The 23,424-nt window shown below is 39.8% G+C and overlaps 1 protein-coding gene across 1 annotated transcript; it reads right to left on the reverse strand.

The window, feature by feature from the left end:
- Positions 1–6,970: 6,970 nt before the first annotated feature.
- Positions 6,971–13,746, reverse strand: fam83b (family with sequence similarity 83 member B). The gene is made up of 5 exons (XM_076166395.1): positions 13,578–13,746; positions 11,179–11,658; positions 9,926–10,090; positions 9,378–9,502; positions 6,971–9,102 (listed from the first exon to the last, which is right to left on the reverse strand). The coding sequence occupies exons 1-5, from the start codon at positions 13,740–13,742 to the stop codon at positions 7,086–7,088; spliced, it is 2,952 nt and encodes a 983-aa protein (XP_076022510.1). The 5' UTR covers positions 13,743–13,746; the 3' UTR covers positions 6,971–7,085.
- Between the last annotated feature and the right edge of the window lie 9,678 nt (positions 13,747–23,424).

Here is a 23,424-nt window from a genome sequence, read left to right on the forward strand (position 1 = left end):
GTTAGTGATTACTGATCCCCCCCGCTGGCACCCGCGTGTGTGTGTGTCGCCGGTGACCGTAGGTTCCTGACAATGCGCCGATATCTCGTCTCCACGATCACAGCAGGAGCGAGGGAGAGAAGAAACCCCTGCAAAAAGAACTGTCAACGAATCAATCATGAGAGATGCTCCCACCCTGACATGAGCTGCACACACACACACACACAGATTGAGTGAGAGAGTGAGGGAGGGAGAGAGGGAGAGAGAGAGAGAGCTTGGTGATGAGGTAGTTTAGCCCCCACTGTGCTTTAAGTGAAGAAACCATCATTTAACTGCATGCGTGCTTATACCACATCATTAAATATCAAACTGATGACACTAAAATATGAAGGAATGAATGACTGAACACATGATTCCATTTGATGTAAGCTCTGACATGATGATGTGTGCAATCTGGTGACATTCTGCCTCATTTTGTTGTTTGCAACCACAGCAGATCAGTGTCTCCATTTGAGGGACAAGGTGATGTAATTAAATGGAAACAGTTTGACTACAGAGCTGCAGCAGCTTCTCTTATTCCGAATAGACTGCAGCACTCGATTGGGAGGAATGGCTCTATACCTTAACCCCCAAGCGGGACTTCATTGATATTATTCACACACTTGCCACTAAATCATTTGATTAATATGACTCACTATGCATACTGAGTGCGATTGGCCCTGGAGAGTTTGTACAAAATTGTTAAATCAAACTGCTTTTGATTCCTTATCTCTATTTTCATTCATTTGTTCATTTTTGTGTTTTCTTGAATGGTCCTTTATTTTCTACCGCAGCTGCCTTTTGGTGCATTCAGGCTCACAAGCTGGGCAATGCTGAGGGAGAAGTGTCCCTGAGTATAATTAGAGCTAAAAATGGATGCAAGCAATCTGCACAGCTCAACACAACACTGATTTGTTTAAAATAGGTGCAATCAGATAAAAAATATATATTAGGCTATGCATCAATTTGATTATACAAGCACACTACCGCACCTTACACATAGGTTGAAGCAGCGCCTTTACATTCTTGTTAAGTGTTCTTTTAGTGGGAAGCAGAGTAAAGATCATAAAAATAAAACCGGTCCAATCACTTTCAGATTCAGGATCGGAATCAGTTTTGTTGGCCCAGAATGTGCAAACATAGAAGGAATTTTAATAGATATACAGCTAAAAACAAGGACGACAAAGGTGAACATAAACATTTAAACACTAGATGCAAAAAGTATCTATATATCTATAAAGGAACAACATCAAAGGTGTAACAGGAAGACAATAGTGCAGTGATGCAGAGTGCAAAGAATAGACGCATGTATACAACATACAGCATATACAGTGTGCTTAGATTTACAACTGTTTAATACTACTATTATGTATTTGAGTATAAGTAAATGCAGTGGATGTTTAGAGCTATTGGTTTTGACACTGTGTGACCTTTATGATTGACAGCTTGTGGGAACATGCTGTCTTTGTTGTTTTGACGCAAACTGCTCTGTAGTGCTTACAAGAGGGGAGGAGTTGGAACAGGTTGTGTCCAGGGTGTGATGGGTCTGCACTCGTGTTTCCTGCACCTTTCCTGACTCTGCACACGTTGCTTGAATGTAGGGTAGGTTGACTGTCCGTTGCGGTCTGTTCGTGTCCTGATTGGCGGCCGAACCCAATCAGACGGTGACGGATGTGCAGAGAACAGACTGGATAATTGCAGTGTTGAACTGGATCAGCAGTTCATGAGGCAGGTTGAACTTCCTGAGCTCACGCAGGAAGTTTATCCTCTGCCGGGCCCTTTTGATGATTGTGTGTATGTTGGACGTGTACTTCAGGTCCTGGGAGATTGTGGATCCAACCTAAAGGTTTCCAAAGCAGACACAGTGTTGGAAAAGTGTTAATAACTTGGTGAATTTTGTATTCATACCAGTTAAACAATGATGATGTCTTTATTTACCAGCAAACCCCACAGAGCTTTTACACAGATGGATGAGCAGTAATCCACAGTGAATTTAATTATTGACTTGTTAATTCCTGTCATCACATCCAGTCACTCCTAAACTGGATCTACAGCTTTCTCACCAACAGGCTCAGCAAGCCTTGGTTGTGGACTCATAATGATGTTGTTGGCTCCCATCACCATGGCACAAGGGTGGAGGTACTGTATACACCCTGTATACACCCCAAAAATAAACAGGGCTCCACCAATGGCACAGACGCTGTATGAACACAACAGTCAGGTGGAGCCGATCTGTCTGCAGACAAATGTTTTATTAACTAATTAGATACTGTGACACAAGCTGTCGCTGCATCAGAAATGTTAAAATGTGCAAACAGTCATTAACCAAATGCCAAACTTGTCAAATGTTTGATTTGAAGCCTTGCAAAGCTGATCCCACATTCATCACGCACAATATTACAACTATTGAATTGTTGCTTTTTCAGGAAAACGTCACACACATAAAGGCTTCATTTGATCGGGACATGAGCCTGTAACATTAAAAAATACTAACAATTAATTCATGTCATAATTTGCTAGATTATTAGTAAAATACTCACTCATTAATAAAATGACTTTGTGGACCATTGCGTTGTTTGACAAGGTTAGTCCAGGTATGAGATATAAGGAAAAGGAAATCAAGAAGTGGAGCACAAGTTAACGTTATTTAAGACAAACACAATAATCATTCAGTAATCCAGTGTTTAAGATTGTTGCCAATAAAGCAGTTATGCTCAAAAAAGTAACCAATTCCCAGATTTATACAGAGATTTTGGAGACCCCTGAAAGAGGGAATTTGGAAATCAATAACCAACCAGTAAGGTAGTGCCACTCAACAGGACCTTTGACCTTATGGCAACTATTGCAACTAAAAACTAATGTGATGTGTTTTCAGGAGTGTTGAACTATGAGCACAAAGCAATAGAAACTGTAAATCATCTAGCTGGTTAATCACACCTTTAAAATTGGTTTTCTGAAACTCAGTTTAAATGTGGGTTTGCTACTTCTTGACTATGAAGTTTGAAGAAGATTAGAGCTGAAAAGTCTGTGTTTATCCTCATTGGTTAAAGGATCACTGTCATAAAAGCTGGAACGGATCAGGAAAAGCCCATAATGTGGTGGAATTAAAGGAGTAGAAGCAAACAAAGGAAAGCACAAAAAAAGAAGAATTCAATCTGAAAACTGTAGACAGTATAAAAAAGCAAATAGTGCCAAGACACCCAATTACTAAAGACAAACAACATGCATCTGAAGTTGATTCTTTCTTTCTTTAAAGGGCAAGGACATCACATTGCAATTAATTCAATGCAGATGAAAAACAACTTTAATCTTCACCACTTCACTCACCACAGTGTTTTAGATGATATCATATAAGTTTCTCCTTCATAGCTCTTGTGGAAAAATGTTTCATTCATTGACGCCACATTAATCTCCAATTTAGATTGATCGGCGCTTGGACAGAACAGTATGTGGCTGGTTGGTCCAAGTATTGATCAGGTGATCCATGTGACAGAAGGCATTTGTCTGAGGTCAAACCTGCCTCCTTGGATGTAACCCCCATACGGCAACGCTATCATTTAAACCTTCATTTAAGCTCTAATCTTTCTTCAGGCAATTGGCTCCGTTAATTCAGGGCTAGGCTAAAAATGTATGATAACAAATGAAAGCAGAATCTAGTATAAAAGGCCATTTTAGACAAGGACTAGGTTCAACCTCTGTGGGCGCCGTATCATGTATGCCCTGCACCCCCCTCTGTAATGCATGTGTTTGTGTGTGTGTTATGTAAGAGGGGTGCAGGAAGTATTTTAAATTACATGTGGTAACATTGTATGGAATTGCATGTGATCTGACAAAACTCAGTATCTTAATCCTGCTGTCTTTCCCACAGTAAAGACCTTTTGCCTTGACCTATTTTCCCCCAAAGCCTGAATATTTCATCGAGAGGCTTTACTCTAATAGAGGGATAATTGAAAATTATCTCTTCATCCTAGATTTAGCAGCATGATGAGCACCCTTAGCTGAACTCTTTGGACTTGGAAGAAATCATTCAGATAATATAAATCAAATGGGTACTGAAATCCAAAGCAGAAAACCCTGGGTGAGGCAACGATTACTAACATTTTAAAATCAATATTTCAAAAAATAGAAAATACCTATTTCTATCACGTGTACTCTGTGACCTTTGACCTAGTCTGCTATAGAACGAGCCTTGGAAACAAAAATATCTTCTCAAGGCTCTTTGATATGTACCGTAATTTTCGGACTATAAGTTGCGCCTTTTTCCCCATTTTTCGACCATGAGGCTTATATAACGGTGCGGCTTATCTATGGATTTTTACAGCTAACGGCCACTCGGGGAATATCTAAATCTATGGATTTTACAGGTTACAGTCCTCCGGAGGCCGGAAAAGAGCACGCAAAAGTAAAAGTGGAACCGCGAGTGGTACGAGAGACAGAACGACAGCGAGACAGACGGACATTACGAGCGCGAGACAGTTTGTGAGACACCCTCATTATGGAAATTGATATTGCCTCGTCAAGCGCTGTAAGCTTTGTTTTTTGTTAGGGTACTACTGTAGGCTATAATGTAGATCAGTGCCGGTACGTGCGCTGGGAGCGCACCGTTTAAATTTGAAAGTTGAAAAGTTTGTGTGTCTGAAACGCTATGTGATACAGTACAGTTTACACAGCATAGTACATGTTCTGTAGCTACTATTGCACTAAATGGTAAGACTTGAAAACGTTATGCAAATATGCAACTTGTTTGTTGAAATGTTAATAAATGGGAGCTTCCTCAAACAGCCGCCTCTTTCCCGACAATCCCCTCTGTGCACGAACCCTTACATATGGTAATTAAACATTAAAAAACCGGCGGCTTATAGTCCAGTGCGGCTTATATATGTACACATCATTCAATTTAGCTTCTGCGGCTATTAGTCAGGTGCGTCTTATAGTCCGAAAATTACGGTATGTGTTCTGTACACTGTGTGGGTTGCTTTTATGTTTTTTAATTTTTAATTTTTTTAGCATTTTTTTTTTATGCTTTTATGTCTTTGTTTTGGAAATGCAATGTCAGGAGATACCGTATTGTTGTTGCGCCGATCGTTGTAATTGGACAGGAACAATTATGATTTACAGCAGGAAGCATGCATGTGCGACGTAGATTATTTATTTACAGACAACAGAATTCTGAATAAACCTGCATGAAAGAAGAGAGATCAAAACAGCAGACAACTCAGAGTAAAGTATGACACATCAGCTAATCAGCACATCTAAGGCCTCACAAAGAATGGATGAGGTGTGTGTGAGTGTGTGCTGTGTTAATAGTCTGCAGGTGTGGGTAAGGATCAACAGCTGTCTGCGATCATGGCTGATGACTGGAGAGGTTGGTGATTGGAATCCACTGATGCTGCAAAGTGTGTGGGAGGTGTGAGTGACATGGACAATGGAGGATTGTGAATTGTGATGCGTGTTCTTAATTTTGTTAGACCCCATTACATGTATATGGACAAAATAACTTGACAAGGTGTCTCTCAATCTGAAACTATATTGCCATTATTTGCCATGATTACATTTTATTTACCCCCTTGCATTTTGTCTAACACGGCTCTCAGGTGATCAGAAAGGCTTTGGCAGCAGATAATGGAGAAGGTTGTTGGACCTCTTGTTGTGGTGATGAATGTCAATAGAGCCTTTGCTCACCAAGGATGACGTCCATGGCTTCCTTAGGGGACGACCACATGTCAGGAGATTCTAGATCTTCTGATTTATTGCAACCCTCAGTGCCTGCCTGAGGACTATAATGCTGAAATTAGTTTGTATGTGAGATGTATCAGGGGGGAGGGGACAGCTTTGGTTTTGTTGTACATTCAACTATCAACACTAAGGCGCTGGTGTAAACTCATTATTATATCATCATTAATTACATCTCTGTGATTACATGGGGACATTTATCACACACTGATGCACAATACTTATGAGAATTGCCTGAGCTATTTAAATATGGTCCCCTAATATGACCTCACAGATGCCAGATTCTGAACATTTAATTACTTCTTAAAAGCAATGAACACTAAAGAAAGCGTCAAATTTGGTGTAGACTTGGATGGTCGACGAGAGTCTATAATAAAGCATTCTCTTCATTAATGGACACATAGGAACACAGTTCAGTTGGTAAACAATGTTTGCATGTTTACTTGTGTTTCTCTTGAGAATAATAAATCCCACTTGAACACTAACAGTAAATGTATCATAAAGAGTATTATATTGCATTGATAGCCGCACAAACTTTAATTGTCCTTCCACTGATAAATATCACAAAATAACTGACAACACACAAGAAGAATACATTTTGCAAAATGATTGTAACTTATTTATTGACAATCTGAAATTGTGAGAGAAAAGAAACACGTAAAGGCAACAATGTGGTAATGACACCCATACATTTTAAAGTGTTACTAAAGTTCCATGTGCTCCAGTTCAACAGGCCTGTGATGAATCCTGCTTCAGTGACATGTTCAGTTCTTTGTTGCGGACATTAATCTCATTATTTTTGAAGCCATATCTTACCATTAATACATAAGCTTCATATTTGATTGCATTCAATTTGAACAGGTGCGACTAGTAACATTGCCAGAATACTGCTTTCAATCTCACACTGAACGAACACATTTCAGCTAAGATCACATTTTTCATAAATATGTTTGTCAGTATTAGATATTGTATATGTCAGGATTCAGTTCAGTATTTCAGTTTATTTGGAGCTCAATGTCAAGTGAATACCAATGTCATGGCATGAGGGCTGCCTGAGTGCGGCTGATGTGTTTTCTGTTTCTACCATGTAAAGGTCAGCACCATGTATGCATATGAAATACATTTTCTTCACAATAATATTTTTGCAATAATAAGGGCATTTGTAGAAAAGTGAAAAAGTAGAGCTCAGTAAACAGTGTTTTCTTTTTAAAAATTCAAGACAAAGACAACCCTAAACTCTACAAATACAACCAGAAACATTCAGCAGTATGTCTGTAATCTGTTTAGACTGTAAATCATGTCACAGTTCCTTTGTGAAAAGATGGTGATCAACATTACTGCTTATTTTTGTGCATGAGATTTCCCATCCGCTGTAGGAATTTCTCTAGCTTATTTTCATGATTGATCCGCGTGGTCTTGCCAAGGTTATGCTCAACGGCTGAATCGGTCTTAGAAGGATTTTTGGCCTTTTCTGAAGACTGTGCGTGTTCTTGACGGGTTGTAGACCGTAAAGGATGTTTCTTTTCAAATGCACAGAAAGGCTCAAATCTGCTATACAGACGACTCTCAGGCCCGTGACCTTTACTCCACATTTCCACATCAATACTGGGCTCCATAATTCTATCACCTCCAGTGTGTTTCTTTTGTGTTGTAGTTTGGAGGTGGGGGCTCTGCCGAGGATTGTGCTCTTCCTTTCTATATTGAGTCTTCGATGACCTCGGAAGATCGTGTGCTAACTTCTCCTGCTGCTCTAAGGAAGACCTGGTTGTGCTTTGGTGTGTTCCCCTGACGTCTGAATGTTTTACTTCATCCCCATCAGTTAAGGTGTCCGTACTGCCACATGACGTTGTACTTGACAATTGAGGGGGCGCTTCTTTTTTCTCTGGTATGTTAAGTAAGGATCTCATTTTATTGGAACTCTTCTTTAGGAAATGCTGAGAGCTCATGTTGGTAGATGGAACCCCTACATCCTTGCTATTCAAATCCAGGGCTGCTGCAGACACAGTTCTGCAAGGCGGTTCCTGCCAACTGGCAGTAGGTGTGCATTTTGTGCCTGTGATGTTCTTAACATCAAACTGAGACACAGATCTCTGATCTTCATTCAGATTTAATCCATGTCCCCCATTCTGTACATTGATCCTTGCAGTGATTCTATTTTCTTGTCTCCGTGGTGAAATCCCTCCATACATCTGGCCTGAGGAGTCATATTCAGAGTTTGAGTTTGGGTCTGCAACACTGTGCCTCTTTTGCCAGTTGTCTGTCAGAATCTCAGGATGGTTCATCTTTACTCCCCCTTTATTTCTGCCCACGGTGGCATATGAAGGCTGGTACGCGTTTCTTCCTGGGCCGTAGTTTGCATTATTCCGGGCATCATCCAAAATCTGCAGGCTCCGTCTTTTTAAAATACTTTCTTCAATATTTATTCTATTCTCAGCTGCGGCCAGTGGATTCCATTGCATTGATGAATATTGCAAAGCAGGGTTTGGTAATGCAGATGGGTTTGTCTTTCGAATGCCAGTGTAGGAGTCATTTATATGTGCATTTTCCTCAATATGCTCAGGAATGGTAGACCTAAAAGCAAGGGAAGACCTCAGTCTGCTGTTCATGAAGGAGTTTGCTTTGTCTGTTGAGTCGAACTGTTCTAAGAAGTCACTTGAGTTTCTAAGTGGGGCATCAGGGTTTTTGAGGTAGGAATCAATCCTCAATGAGCGCATGAAGGATTTGGACGTGTTCTCCAACATTGGCATGTTCTGCTGCATGGGGAGAGCCTGTGCGTCAATGCCATGGAAGGGCGGTTGCATGTTTTGACCCCTGTACATTTGTGGCATTTGGGAAAAATTGTCCATGCAGAAGTTGTTTCTCCCATTGTCAATATCCCTAGAGACATTCCAGTTGCTTCCTCTGTGCCGAATGTTCTGTGGAGTAAAGCCGTCTTGTCTCTCCCCAGCATAGCTGTGTCTTTTCAAGTAGTCCATCGTCTCTGGAAGCTGGAACTGAAAGTTGAGATCATCCTCAATAAAGGGCCTGTGATCAAAAGGCTCTCCTTCATAACACCTCTCTTCAATGTCTCGGATGCCTTGTTGCCTCTCACAAGTCTTCCGATAGACTGAGTCCAGCGTATGCCTCAACTGGTCTCCCCTGTCAAGGATTTTGGCAGATTGACCGAGTTTTGGCAAACTGGGTCTTCCTTGTAGACCATTGGGTTGTACCAAACCCTCTGGGGGACTCAGTTCAGGTGGAACGGTTGACCGGGCATAGAGAGTACGAAACTCCTCATCATAGGATCCCACTAAATGACCTGTTATGACCTGAACCATGCTCAGATTGATCTTCTCAAATGACCACGTGAAGCTGTAAACAAAGAGAAATGAATGATGAATGTATATATTACAATATTGACAAACATTGCGTAGTTCTACTTTGATGCACCACTGGGTATTATGATGTATTGATGATGTATGTGCTGAAACCATGTTTTTAGATGATTTTCTATAGAAATCAGATTTTTGCCTTTGCACAATTTGGTTACAAAAAGGCATCACTGCTCCATCTGACAGCTACTCAGCTACAGAAAATTCTTTTTAAGCCCTTTTCTTTGTGACTGTATTTAGTGCAATGTTATTTACCTGTAGGAGCCATAGATCACTGTTTGGCAGTCAACTAAAATAAACTTCTGCTCCATTGCCCCATGGAATTTAGCTCCTGATCGACAGAGGTAATCTTGACCTTTCACAGTGCGCACCCTCATGTTCTGCGGGCAACACAGGACAAAGATTATGTTAGCTTATTAGAAAAAAAGTTGAATCTATTTCTCTGAAAATTCTCATCATTTGTCACCAGTTTATCTGAAAGCAAAGAGTGTGTCAAGGAGAGCAGATTTACAGATTGAAGTATTTCCACAGAATCAATGCAGGTTTTGAGAGGCAGAGATGTGGGTGTGTGGGTGATGTTTTATATTCACTCAATTTCAATTCAAAGAGTGTGTTTGAATCCTTTGCATACATTTAATCAGATAGTCCATCATCTAAACATATAACATCTTTCGTAAACCGTAGACTTTTCCTTTAAAACAAATACAAAACTGTCTTATGTGATGAGTAAATCAGGTAAGAATCAAGTTTGAATTTTCATAATGAAAGGCCTTGACTTTCACACGGATGTATGTGCTACTTACCCTGAGTTGTTGAATTTCTACATCTTGACTTTTTGCCATTGCCAGGAAACCTTTCAAATGGAAATCATTCAGAAGTATATAGACCGCAACCCCACGTATGGAGGCATTGACAGCTTCAGTGAATATATCTGCATCGGTGAATGTGTCCATCGCAATGGCAATGACCTGTGAATGAATTGACATCAGTTAACGGAAATGAGAAGTAAGTCATTTTGGCAGAACAAGGACAAGCATTGAGATGAGCCAGTGTGACTTTTACTGCAAGGGAAAAAGGAGACACTGAACTACAGTTGGATTTATAATTACACATTTAATGATTTTGAGTCATTTTGTGTCGCTGATGAAAGAGCTTTCAAGGGAAGAGCACTTATATGCAGTCCTGACAATGTGCATTCTGATAATATGCAACTATAAATGTTAAATGAAATCGACATATTTAATGTATTATGCTGAATTATACTGTATTATGGAGTTTGTTTACCCGAGAATGATGCTCTGAAATGACATCAGTCTTTCAGGAGATGTAATGGGAATTATTAATATTGTTAGTACTTTTAAATAATCATTTTTAGCTCCATTTGAAGTATTTCCTCCAAGTCTATTTGGGCTATTTTACACTACAACAGAGGAAAAAGTCTATTAAAAGTCTGAAATGTTTTCTTTTCAAATGCTGACTGATGTTTCTACTCCAGAGCTTCCTACTATTTGCGGTGTAACTCAAGCACCACTTGAACCACAATTCTAGGCTATAAAACATGTTCATTTATTCAAATTGTCAGAGAACTACTTGTTGCTTTATAGACAATATGGCTACAGGCAGTTCCCAGGTTACGAATGACTCCCACCTTAAAGTCTGTCTTTGCATGTACTGTAAGTCAGGACAGTTACGTACATACAGCTCACATGTGTGGGCCGACGAACTGCTGAAAAGGTGCAGTGTTTTGAGCCTGTGTATGTCTACGATTGCAAAATGTGATTCCCACACAGTCTGTTCTCGTGAGGTTAAGTTGCTAAACCAGTTTGACCTTGAGGCCCCTACAGACACTCCTCTCAACTGAAAGACATGAGATGAACAAAGATCTGTGGAACTGCTTTGGGTGAAGGGGGGGAGTCCTTGCGACATACTTAGGAACAGCCCTTAGATCTGACACAATGGAGAAACAGTAAGTCTGAGTCATTGAAATGTCCTGAAGACAGCTTACATCAGTCTAAACATTACACACTGTGATAGAACTTGGCATAGACAAGTTTACCTTTCTTGCATCCTGGATGTGTTTACAAATCACGCCTTTAATCGTGGGGCTGTTTTGTCTCGGTGGATGAAAAAGCACGTCGATATTTGTCTGCAGTGTAAAGTCATGCATGGCTGCTTCTGGCCATCCCAAATCTAAATCTGGGGTCTCCACATCTGAATGCATGGGCCAGTATGTCCCCGAGGATGACTGATTGTCCACAGCGTCATTGATCTCCTCCGTGTGATTGCCGGGTACGGGTTGTTCCACGTTAGCAGTGATGAAAAGAAGCTCTTCCTCGGAGAGGAAACTCCCAAGACGTTCTCCTTTGAGGAACTCACAATAACGGTCGCTGCCACTGTTCACAAGGTGATCGATGGCCAGGCGATACGATTCCTTATAGTGAGGCTTGATACAATCCTCTGACCTGAACTCATCCTTCAAGGAGGACAGTGATGAAAACTGAACAGACTCCATCATTCCAGAGTGCTTCAGTAGGGCCTGTCATAGTGGAAAGCAATGGCATGTGTCAATCAACAGGAAGTAAATACACTCTTCATTCTAAGATGGATACTGTCAAAATGTTGTCTGTTCCATGATGACGAGTCACAGCACAGAAAAATAGAGAATATACTATTTGTTTTCACCATCATACTGTTGCCAGGTGCCCAAAATCAGAACAGAGCATCGGAAAGTCTGTCAATCCCTTAGTTGATTGATAGCTAATAACAGACAAGTCACATCATGAAAACTGACTCATCATAAGATACTAAACCTGTTCAGCGTCAGGATGCTGGGATTCACAGCAGCAAGTGCCTGAGGGAAAAGTGTGATGGCTACATCAGTGTCCCCACAGTGCTTGAGAGTGATTACCCAGTAAACCTTTACCTCCACCAAGGAGGATAAGTCATAATTAGAGGACTATAACCATATTCCATCTTTTAGCTCCTAATACTCAAATTCAAATACAACCTTCTCCCAAAAATCAAACTAAATTATTTTGTCATATAGTGACAAGCGTAAAGTTCATTAATGCCTCATGATTAAGAAACATTGATAATGAACATATTCTGGGTTGTATATTATGCAGGGCTGAAAGTAGATTGAAGTTCTTGTCGGTCCTACTTCCTGACCCCAACCTTCATCACCTCATGTTATTCTGATCCCTCATCCCTGAACACAAGGATTCAATATTTCAATGTCTGTATGTTGTAGAAATTGGAAACATTTGACAACTTGATATGTACTGTATAGCAAATTGATTGATTTAAATGGTCTAAGTGTCACAGAATAATATGTTAATGTTGACAGAACTTCAAAGCAACAACAAGACAAAAACATTTTTTCCTCAGAGGCCTTAGGGGGCTCATAGCCTATAGCCATGTTACATTATTGTCTCTGTGTTTCTGTGTTTCTGTGTCTCTGGTCTGCGTCACTCTGTCTCTGTGTGATGGAGCTAAATAGCTGCAGGTCCGGGTGTCAGCTGAGGCATTTAGCTGGGTGGTCAGCAATGAATCTTGGAGTCATACTGAGTAGCAGACCGTACCAACTTACTATCACCCCACTCTCACCTTGTGTCATAGTTTTGTTGTGGAAAGCACAATCTTCAGAAGACCACAAGACCACATGTTAGGTCACTTTGGAGCCTTAAAAGATCATTCATAAAAACAATTGAAGACCAGTCATAGAAATATTTTTAGACTGTTCTATGTTTTATCAAGTGTCATATAAATTATAGGCTTATGAATGAATGAATCCATATATTGCTGTAGACATGCATATAGATCTCATAGTTCAAACTTTCAGTTCAAGATCTCATATCGTCTAACAAACAACACTGACTGTTCATGATGCTCATGTTTGTCCGTTTTAGTCTTCATGTGGTGGCAGTGACACAGTATCTTTGCTATGTGCCCTACCTGAAACTTCACTAACTTGTAGGTATTTAAGAGCATTAATACCTGTTTAACCAGAGAGAGGCTTCAGTCAAACAGACCTTTAAATGAAACGTTGTGCGTTTTCTTTAGGATGCTAGACTAATGTGGCATTGTATGTCCTGACATAAAACTTCCCTCATTCTGTCTTTTATAGTCTTATAGAGCCACTGTATATTGTCCTGTGACATTTACAGGTGCACCTTCAGTTGGATCCTTTGATGTCAGTATTGACACTGACATGTTTGCCTTGCTGTGAAGGCTCTTAACATAACACATGCATCTCATCACGAGTTATCAACTCATATTTTTTTATTTACTACACTGTACATCAAACGCTTAGCGTATTATTCATGTTATCACAAATGTTCCTTTAATAGAATAAATAATTTGAAAGTGAGTTGTGATATTCTTCTGAACTAACTGCGGTACTTCTTGTACGCAATTTCTTTCAAAACTGTATTAGCTTCTTCAAAAGTAACTTACGTTTAGATTGTGAATTCTGTGAAAGTCCGTGTGAGTATTCCCAAAGTATCCCACCTGGATATTGTCAACATATTCAGCCTGTGCTGAGTGGTTATGGAGGCTTGTGTCTGCCAGCTGGAAGAAACAAAGACAAGGAGGTGTCTGAACACGATAAGCAGACTGCATATGGAGGGTGTGGATTCCAGTTTTGACATGCAAATAACTGGAGCTTGAAACTTGCTCACAGGCAGCCATAAACCTGTTTGCCCTTTTAACCACTCCTCCTTCTCTCTCCTGCTGTTCAAAGTTCACACTGCTGCTAAACGGAGATAATGGCAGATATAAAAAAGGTCTCAGACATGAATGACATCTGTATTAACCCCTGATGATGGAACGGGCCTCCAGTACAGTGTTTTATCATTTGCTGAGCTGTTGCACAAATCCAAACAACAAAGTGTGATTTGCTTAGTGACTCTCTCACTGTATAACTGTGCTGTTCCTCTGGACATCAGTGTATGAGCTGCACACTACAAAGCCTTCTCTGACAGTAACTTTGGAATCCAAAATTAACTAACTTAAAGTCTCGGCACATTAGAGATAATAGAGTTAAATTAGTTCTGTGCAGGGGAATAAACTTGAATTATTACTTTTCCTGACCAAGACCTTATATTATGTTTAATTTATTTCATCTTCTTTCTTTATATTACCTCACAGGTTGCTTAAAGGTCACAGTGGAGTCATAGAAACTCCACAATTACTGATTTTATTTTCAGGTGCTATATTTTAGGATAGACTTAATATCTATCATATGATATCATATGATCCGTTGAGTTGTTTTCTCAAACTCTCTATATGTTATAACTGTTTGTACCTACTGTTGAAAACTTTATGTCTCTTATGAAGTGAATTCATTTTGGTGGCATGATGGTGCGCCTTTGTTCTGTGTGGTCAGTCCATACGTGAAAGGCAATTGAGAAACTGGTTCATGACATAAGATGACATTCCAATTACAGAATCGAGTCAAACTAGATCTAGACGCACAAACAGGGTTAGTCATTGAATATGATTGAGTTTTTTATGAATTATGAATATGTTTGCCTTTTGTATTCATGTTGCATTTCAGAGAAAGAAACAGAGAATCAAGTCATTATTTGTGTTAATCTCTTTCTTTGTATTTCTGTACGCCAGCCTCAATTCCTATGTTGCCTCAATTAACTACAGTGACGTGTTTGCATGTGATTTGACCAAATAAACTTTCTTCTTCTTCTTCTTCTTCTTCTTCTTTTTCTTCTTCTTCTTCTTATAGCGACTTATGAAAGGAAAGTGGCCTTTCTTCTTGAAATGTACTTCTTCTTTCTTTTCTTCTTTACTGACGCACTAGCAAACTGTGACATCTGCACAGGATCCTAAACACACAAGATACTAAACAGCAAATTACTGCTGTAAATTATACTGTGCGAGTGATGTTTACCTTCCATGGCATGTAGTGAATGTGTGTGTGTGTGTGTGTGTGTGTGTGTGTGTGTGTGTGTGTGTGTGTGTGTGTGTGTGTCTGTGTGTCTGTGTGTCTGTGTGTCTGTGTGTGTGTCTGTGTGTCTGTGTGTGTGTCTGTGTGTATGCGTGTGCGTGTGCGTGTGTTTCCAAACCTATCATTAGATCCATCAGGTTTGGCTTGTTCATTCCCAAAGGCTGTGAATACCATTTGACCTCATGACCAGTGACACTGCACAGGTGGACACACACTCACAAAGCCTCTCGCTTTCTAAGCACCATGGAAGGAATCAAAACTAATTCTGACGCTTCTACAGAGGAAGATAGGAAGAACTAATTTGCAAAAAACCTCAGAAGGAGATGTTTTGTTTTCTCCTGCGTTTGTAGTTTTGTTGCAGGATTGGCTGAAAAGTTTTGAGCTGATTTGACAAAAAGAACACATTCAATTTTAGCACTGATTGAGATCCAGGATTTAAATTTTTATTTATCTCATTCCTCAAGAGGGATGGGGTGCTACTCCATATTTGTGTCAATATCTTCAAAAGTACTGTTTCTTATGACATATAACACAATTAAATGTCGTAGTTAATCGTCCCGTCTTCTCTTGGGGGCAGCGACAGTTGCAGTTGTTGCCTCACAGTCAGACAGCACTTGGTTTCGAGTTAAGAGTGAGTCATAGAAGTGAGAATACATTTTTTTTTTAAAAAGTCGTTACCACTGAAAGAGTATTTGTCTCGACGTGTTCGGCCTTGGAGGAGGCATGTTCTCAAGTGCTTGATCAGTCTGGTTGTCAACGTCACTTCATGGTTTGAGATGCTGCAAAAACAATCTGTAATTATTACATTTAAGCTTTATTATTGAGAGATTATTAAAAGATCAATGAATAGATTGTCAATTATAATCTCTCGCACTGTATATTCATGCTCCCTTTTCCTCTTTCATCAATAATTGCGAGTCAGTAGTATATGAAAGATCACTTCGTCTTTTGCTGCATGTTCTTTTGAGATGAAGACAGGAAATGAAATGCTTTTCATCACCACTTTCATAACGTACTGGTTATTAAAAGGTAGTTCAATGCTACAAAAATTAATTAGTAAAAGTAGATGTTTTGTCGTGATTACAGCCATTTTTTCCCCTGCGGCCACAAACCAAGTTACTCATCAAGAAGATCTGGGCCGAGAGGATCCCGTGTTTATGCTGTTGTGATTCTGTCACACAATGCATGACATACATATACATTGGCATAGATTCTGTGTGTGAGCCTGAAACACCTCAAGTAGCTCTACAGTGTTCCACAAGAGGAACAGGATCTCTGCACTATTGTTCAGTCGCTCCTTGAATTTGGGTGTGTATAGATTAAGTAAGGTATGCACTTGGTCACAAAGAGACTTTCTCACCCTCAAGCCGCATCACCGTGCGTTACCTTTTGTGTCACCCAACCCCTGCTGCATGTAGTCATCGTGATCGGTTACACAAAGTGTTCTTGGCTCCTGCTGGCTTTTATGTGGGCAAGTCGGAGCAAGAGACGCGCTGTCACGCAGAGCTTGTAATCAGCTAAATGCAGGGTTTTAGTGCTAAACGACACTTTGATGAACATTCTCACCATCATTTATTTTAAAATATCTTTTGAGTTTAAACTGAATCTTAATCATCGCTCATCATCTGTTTCTGTGAAGAATACAGCTCTCAGATCATTCATATACAATTTTTCTAATCTACAGCACATTCACACGCTCTCCATAATAGTGTATACAATGAGAGCCACATAATAGCGTGTTCCATTTAAACGTGACATCTATGGCTGTAAGTAAATTATAGGTTTAAATATAAATCCCAGCTCTTTTAATCTCTTGACTGAGGTGCACATTTCAAACACAGGTAGCCCTGAAAGCTGTTAAGCCTGTTTATTATAGACAAAGGACTATTAAGTGGTTCGTTTCTTGTGGAGGGACAAGAAGAAAACCTCATTATTAATGCCGTCAGGAAAATGATGATTGATGGGAGAAGCTGATATTGTCAGGAGCCGATCGTGATCGCTATGTTTGTTATGCTTTTTCTGCTCTCCTCTGTTTTCCTCTCTGTGTTCCCCCTACCTGTGCTGTCATTCCTGAAGGGGCGTGGTTACCTGATTCCAGTTGCCATCATCTTCTCCACACACCTGAAGCTCATCAGCCATTTAGGATTGGTCAGCTGGAGGCATTTAAACCCCGGCTCATCCCACCAGTCTTCGCCAGACAGTTCCGTATTCTTCGTTGCTCTGTACGAGACGCATGGAGGTGGTATATTGTGGCTTGTACCTTTTCTGGCTCGTCAGTTTTGTAATTGTGCTGTGTCTGCTCATGGGCTCCTTTGTAGACACGATCTGCCTGCTTCCAGTCACCACGCCGTCCGCTCGACCTCATCAGCCGTGACGGATTCGGTTCCATCCTCACTGACGTACCGGACCCAGCTCACCTGTGTTCTTTGGTTACTACTCGGACCAAACGCGACAATAAACCTTTGTTTCCTTTTCCCCCTATCCGAACTTCTGGTGTGGTGTCCGCATCTGTGGGTCCCCTTCCCCGAACTAAGGATCACAGATCCCTAACAGATATCAGACAGAGTAGCATTGAAATAATGCATATTACAGAACGAATACATCATCGTCAATCACTGAATTCAGAGTCCTTCACAATCAGTATTGACACATATTAACTCACTTTTACGGTGGTTTGTTTCTTCTAAAGTCTATGTGCAGAGTGATAAAACAGTTTCAAATGTGGTGGCAGCAGATTGACGACATGAGCGTAAAAATAGATAACTATGCAAATATTTCCTTCCTGTAAAATTCTTATTGCCATTACTTTGCTTTTCCTCGATGTATGCTCTTATTTTCAACCCTTCCATAGACTTTCAGAGCTATTTCCTTCTTTTTGACAGCTCTTTGCGTTTCTTTATTCCTGTGAACGCCTACATGAGCTTGGACCCAGAAAAACCTGGGATACTCGCAGATACTCGCGGTAACAAAGTTAATGTTTCTTCCATTAGATCAGGCCCCACTTTTCTCTCCCTTCAGTGCCATTAGTGCTGCAGTAGAATCCAAGCATGTAATTGTCTTTTCTGGACTGAACTTTGTCCACCCACCCAAGTGCCCGCATGATTGCTACAAGCTCTGTAGTGAAGACTGACATGCTTTGAAAACCACTTTCCATATTTTATCTGTAGTTGTTGGATTACTTATTCCTACTACAGCTTTTCCATTACTCTTGTCCTTGGAGCAATCTGTATAAATGCGTAAAAGCAATTTTTCCATCACTTAAGTCACTTACAGGAGCCACACCTGCATCATTCTTCTTGAGTCTACCTAATATAGAGAAGTCTCTATCAGGTTCTGTCAAAAACATTGGTGGGACACGTGGCCAGCACACTGCCGGGCCCATCATCAAATCTTTCACTCTCACTCTCACTTCCTGTTCTCTCACTCACCCATAGATTGACTCCTCCTCTTTACTTTTCCAGCCGTTCCCTGAAGTTCCCAGTTTTCCCCCAACAAACTCTCAGCAGGTATTAGCAATTGATTAGCGAGCAAAATATCCCAGTCCCTCAAGTATCTACACTAATCTTTCTATAACCATTCTTTCAACAATTTTGCATAATACAACAATAAGTCCAATTTGGCAATAGTATAGACACTGCAGATCTGTGTAGAGACAACAATTTAGTGCTCCATTCCTTGGGCAAATGCCCATGTTCCCAAATTGTATTCATTAATGCTACTATCTCATCCATTAGCCGATCATCCAGATGGTTCCCCAACCCCTCCCTCCTTAATGTAATTCTCATTCTCATTCTTCATTCAATCAATTCAATCAATCAATTCAATTCCACCTCCCTTGCATGTCTGCCTTAGCGTTGTTGTCAACTGCCTCCTGTGTGAAATTGGTGCTGTTGATGTCTTCTATACAGTATATATATATATACTGTATTAAGTACTGCAAAATGTAGGCCGGCTTTCTCTCTTTGTATCATTTATAACCCTCTTAACCTTTGCCCTCTAAGTTTGTTGTACTCAATTTGTATCGTTTCCTCAGGGACTCCATCTTCTGTCTGCTTTACTTAAACACACTGTTACTGGCTAATCCTTTTGAACCTGTCTCAGCATGCACCGCTCACCTTGCTTAACCTTATGGGAAATGTAGTCAATACAAACAGCATTTACAAAGAGTATTTTCCATTATTCCATGAATCCAATTATTTGCAACAGTGCAATCAGTTTGTGCTTTTGATCTATAAATTAAAAGACTAAAAGATAATTAGCAATTATACAACATAATTTTTTAAGTAACCCTGTATTGTAGTATAATTGTCAATGAAGCATTAACCAATGCACTGAGGCTGACATCTCTGGATGCTCTCCAGAAGGCAAGCCAGAGAGCTGAGACAGTTGACATTATTATTCAACACCTGCCTTTGCTGTGTTAAACTGCCTTGCTTCAAACCCTGTCGCTGTGTGTGTCGGTGTTACAATAACCAAAAACAAGAGGGAGCTTTTTAAATGGTTTAATTCATGAAGTCACTGTCACTCATGCCACTTGCTGCAGTACCACTCAAGATGGCATAGCAATGGTTTAATATTCATAGTTTAACGTGGTTTGACATCATGGGTCCGCCGTGCTTTTGAACTTCAGTAGACACTGAGTGCAGCAATCACCTGCATGTTTTTACTCTCATTTGTGCCAGACCCCTCATCAGGCTGAGTGGGTCTCTCTGGATTACTAATCAGCTGGAACATCAGTGAAGTGTGATCAAATGATCGCTCCGTCGCACTCCTGCACTGCAACTGAAAACACATCTTTTATTCTCTTTGGCAATGCACAGCCAGGCCGAGCCTATTTTTAATCATACACTTCCTGTCCAATTAATGCCTGCAGTGGCTCGTGTTGTTATCAATAAAGAAAGAATCGAGTACCTGAAGGATACAAAACATCTGACATGACTAATGTCTAGGAAGTTACAGAAGTCAAGAGAGGATGTGCACAATCTTTTTTTTTAATTGTTTTCCCTAAATAACGAGACAGATCTTGATCTAGAAATCATTTTTTATCTCAAGAAAACACTAAAAACAATAATTATACTGCTTGGCTTACATTGGAAATTAAATTGTTTTCAGAGCCAGTAGAAAAATAACAAGATTATTTCTGTGGAGGCAAATTAGTGTTTACTATGTTTTTCATTTTAAACTAAAATTATGTTCATCAATCACATTTGTGTTTTCCTATTCGTTCATTTAGCGGCATGTAAACTGCATCTCACGTCTCTGTTACATTATTAATAGGCTTATAAAGCAGCTGCTGTCAACTGCAGATTAACATTTCTTGTTAAAACAACAGTGTTAGTTGGGGAAAAACAATAAATAATGTAAGGATCTATTCACTTGCCATATACTTTTCATCCGTTGGTCTTTTAAACTGAACATGTCTGAACACTTCTTTTGATTTGATCAATAACCTTTCCCTCTTTAAATTATGCACTGTGAGAGCTTGACACTGACAATTTATTAGATATGAGTTGAAAAAGCTTGTATCTGCCCCTCAGTCGGGCTAAAAGACTTTGAAGTGTTTTGCCAGGATCCATCTTTCACTGAATGAACACTGTGGTCTTCAGACTCGGTGATCCGCAGGTCATCAGTGGAGAATGATTTTCCTCCATCAGGGTTCCTCCTCCCTCTGAAGATCTTGTCTTTTGGACTATTGAAATATTTCTTTGCGTCTAGAAGAGTCATATTTCTCACCTGAAACATAAAAAGACACATTTGGTAAAAGCTTTGAAGTTAAAGGAATTCGACAAAAACATCAATCAGGATCTCTAATTTTTGCAACTACCTCCCAGATTCTGTGTTTAAACTGATGTCCTTAAAGGCTCCCTGTGTGTGATTATTTTGCTATTATTTCACTTGTTAAACTTCGCAGGATTCAAGTGAAGCCATCATAGGCGAGATTTGTCCTGCTCTGCCATCAAATTCCTGTTATCAAGGACAAAAACATGACACACTTTGTTCTCACTTTGTGGGTGACTCTTAATCACATGGTCTGTCATATTAGGCTATTACTCAAAATTCCATTGTCAAAAATCAAATTTTTCTGTCACAAAGGAAATTCCATTTGGACACCAGATGGGTAATTTGTTATTCAGCGGCAGAGCAGAGAAGCGTGAGCAGATGGCTGAGTGATGTGAGCTGCAGTAATGACGTCTGCCAAGGAGGTTATGTTTTCAGTTGTTTTTAGGATGATGGCACTAATGGGACAACTGCAAAGACCACTTTCCCGTTAACCTTTCAACCGTAATTTATTTTCCCCCTGGATTCCTTGGGTCTACCTACTAGATGTTCAAGCTTTTTATCGTTTTTTGATTTGCCTTTTGAATTTGGCAGCCAAATTTGAGTGAGTGCTGTTCTTTCTTAAAAAGTCCTAAATCTCAAGTAACTACTGTGACCATACTTGGTTGACATGTGCGCTCACTACTTGTGCAAAAAAATTATCAAATGTTTTTGATTTGTTAAGGTCAAACTAAAGATTGCAACTCTCCATGTTTCTTAGGACACTGGAACATCTGATTCTAATGTATAATAAGTCAACACAAATTTACATTACTATTATCATTGCTGTGCCTCTCTCTGGGTGTCTCTCTCTCCTCTCTCTTTCTCTCTCTCTCCTCTGTCTCTTTTCCCAACCCATACGTTAAAGGCAGATGGCCGCCCACCTAGAGCCCGGTTCTACCTGAGGTTTGTTCCCGTGAAAGGGGAGTTTTTTCTTTTTCCAATGTCACCGAAGTGCTTACCTGGTGGGAATGTTGGGTTTCTTTAAATGCTCTGTGTGTAAAGTCCCTCCAGATAACCTTTGTTGTGATTTGGTGTAATATAAATTGATGCATTTTTATGCTTTTAGATATCGTAATATTTCTTAATTACTGAGCTTGTATAACTCAGAACCCCTCAGGTGTGTCTTATTACATTTTATCTGCATTATAGCAAAAGTTAGAATATAAATTGTAATATAATATTCTTATAGTATGTCTTCTTATAATATATCACACTCATCACCATAGCACCCTGTTCATTAATATTTATCTAATAATGGTTATTTAGTAGAATATTCATGAATTTTAATTATATCAACAAAATGTAAATTAGACCCAGCAGCAGACTTAATGAAGCGCATCTTTCCCCTTTGGTGGTTACACATGTGTCTGGAATCCCAAGAAAGAAAAGAGACATGTTTGTCCATGACAGGGATTACGTGTGTGTGTGTGTGTGTGTGTGTGTGTGTGTGTGTGTGTGTGTGTGTGTGTATGTGTGTGTGTGTGTGTGTGTGTGTTGGTGTGTGTGTGTTGGTGTGTGTGTGTGTGTTGGTGTGTGTGTGTGTGTGTTGGTGTGTGTGTGTGTGTGTGTGTGTGTGTGTGTGTGGGTGGCAGACATTCTATAATTTACATCGGGGGAACACACATACAACAATGTGTCAGCAAAACGGTCAAACTGACCTCTGATGGAGTGCAAAGAAAAGGAATAAGTAAATAATTCGACGTAGCAGTAGTAGTAGTAGTAGTAGAAGCATAGTAAAAAAAGACAAATGGATATAAGTCAGAGAATAGAACAGAGATATCCATCTCAGCTGAATCAAAGTTATTTTGTTAGTGCGACATGATGATGATGTTCATGATGAAGTACTGCCAGAGAGGGATGTAAATGTGAATTGGGGGTCAGTCAGTGGAACGGAAAAGTCACATATGGATATTTTATGAATACTTTTTGAGGTTTCTGTTATGAAAAGGTGCATATTAAGCTGACAGCCTCTCACTGACTCAGATCATTTATATTCAGAGGTTCTATTTGATGATGCTATTTTAATAATTACATAAGAGTCTCTTTCATCATAATACCCCTTTCAAATGCTACATGAATGAGTGAAAACTGGGAAAATACAAAGTTAAGATGTATTCATTCAGTGCAGCATGAATGTTTACATCATATAGCACACTACATGATTCTGTGGCAGAGTTGCAATGTCCTGTTGTTGTTATTATTATTATCATCATCATTCACACAACAAGATTCATAATTCTGCATATTGTCACAAATGAATCGAAGATCTGATCAGCATCAAAGCAGCAGGGAAAACAGATGACTGTGGTCAGGTAAAGTTCAGATTGCATCACTGCTGACAAAGACAAATGACCTTTGCTGCTTCTGATCATCAATCTGTGTGTAATTATGTTCAGCATCATAACAAACAAAGCGTTTGAACTGAATAGCTGAGATAAAAACTTGCACTGATTAATAAATGATGCTATTCCATTTCAGAAGTTAAAGCCTGACTTTCAGAGAGGAGACAGTGTTTAAGGA

This window comes from Genypterus blacodes, unplaced genomic scaffold, assembly GCF_046128005.1.
Source record: "Genypterus blacodes isolate CSIRO-AG114 ecotype Tasmania unplaced genomic scaffold, CSIRO-AGI_Gbla_v1 ptg000012l_1, whole genome shotgun sequence".
In the NCBI taxonomy this organism is placed as follows: Eukaryota; Metazoa; Chordata; class Actinopteri; order Ophidiiformes; family Ophidiidae; genus Genypterus; species Genypterus blacodes.

Coding starts and splice junctions, on each gene's coding strand:
- fam83b (XM_076166395.1), bottom strand. CDS start 13,742: ATGCAGTCTGCTTATCGTGTTCAGACACCTCCTTGTCTTTGTTTCTTC. Junction 9,503..9,925: donor TAGAAATTCAACAACTCAGG/GTAAGTAGCACA, acceptor TGTTGCCCGCAG/AACATGAGGGTGCGCACTGT. Junction 9,103..9,377: donor GTGATCTATGGCTCCTACAG/GTAAATAACATT, acceptor CTTTGTTTACAG/CTTCACGTGGTCATTTGAGA.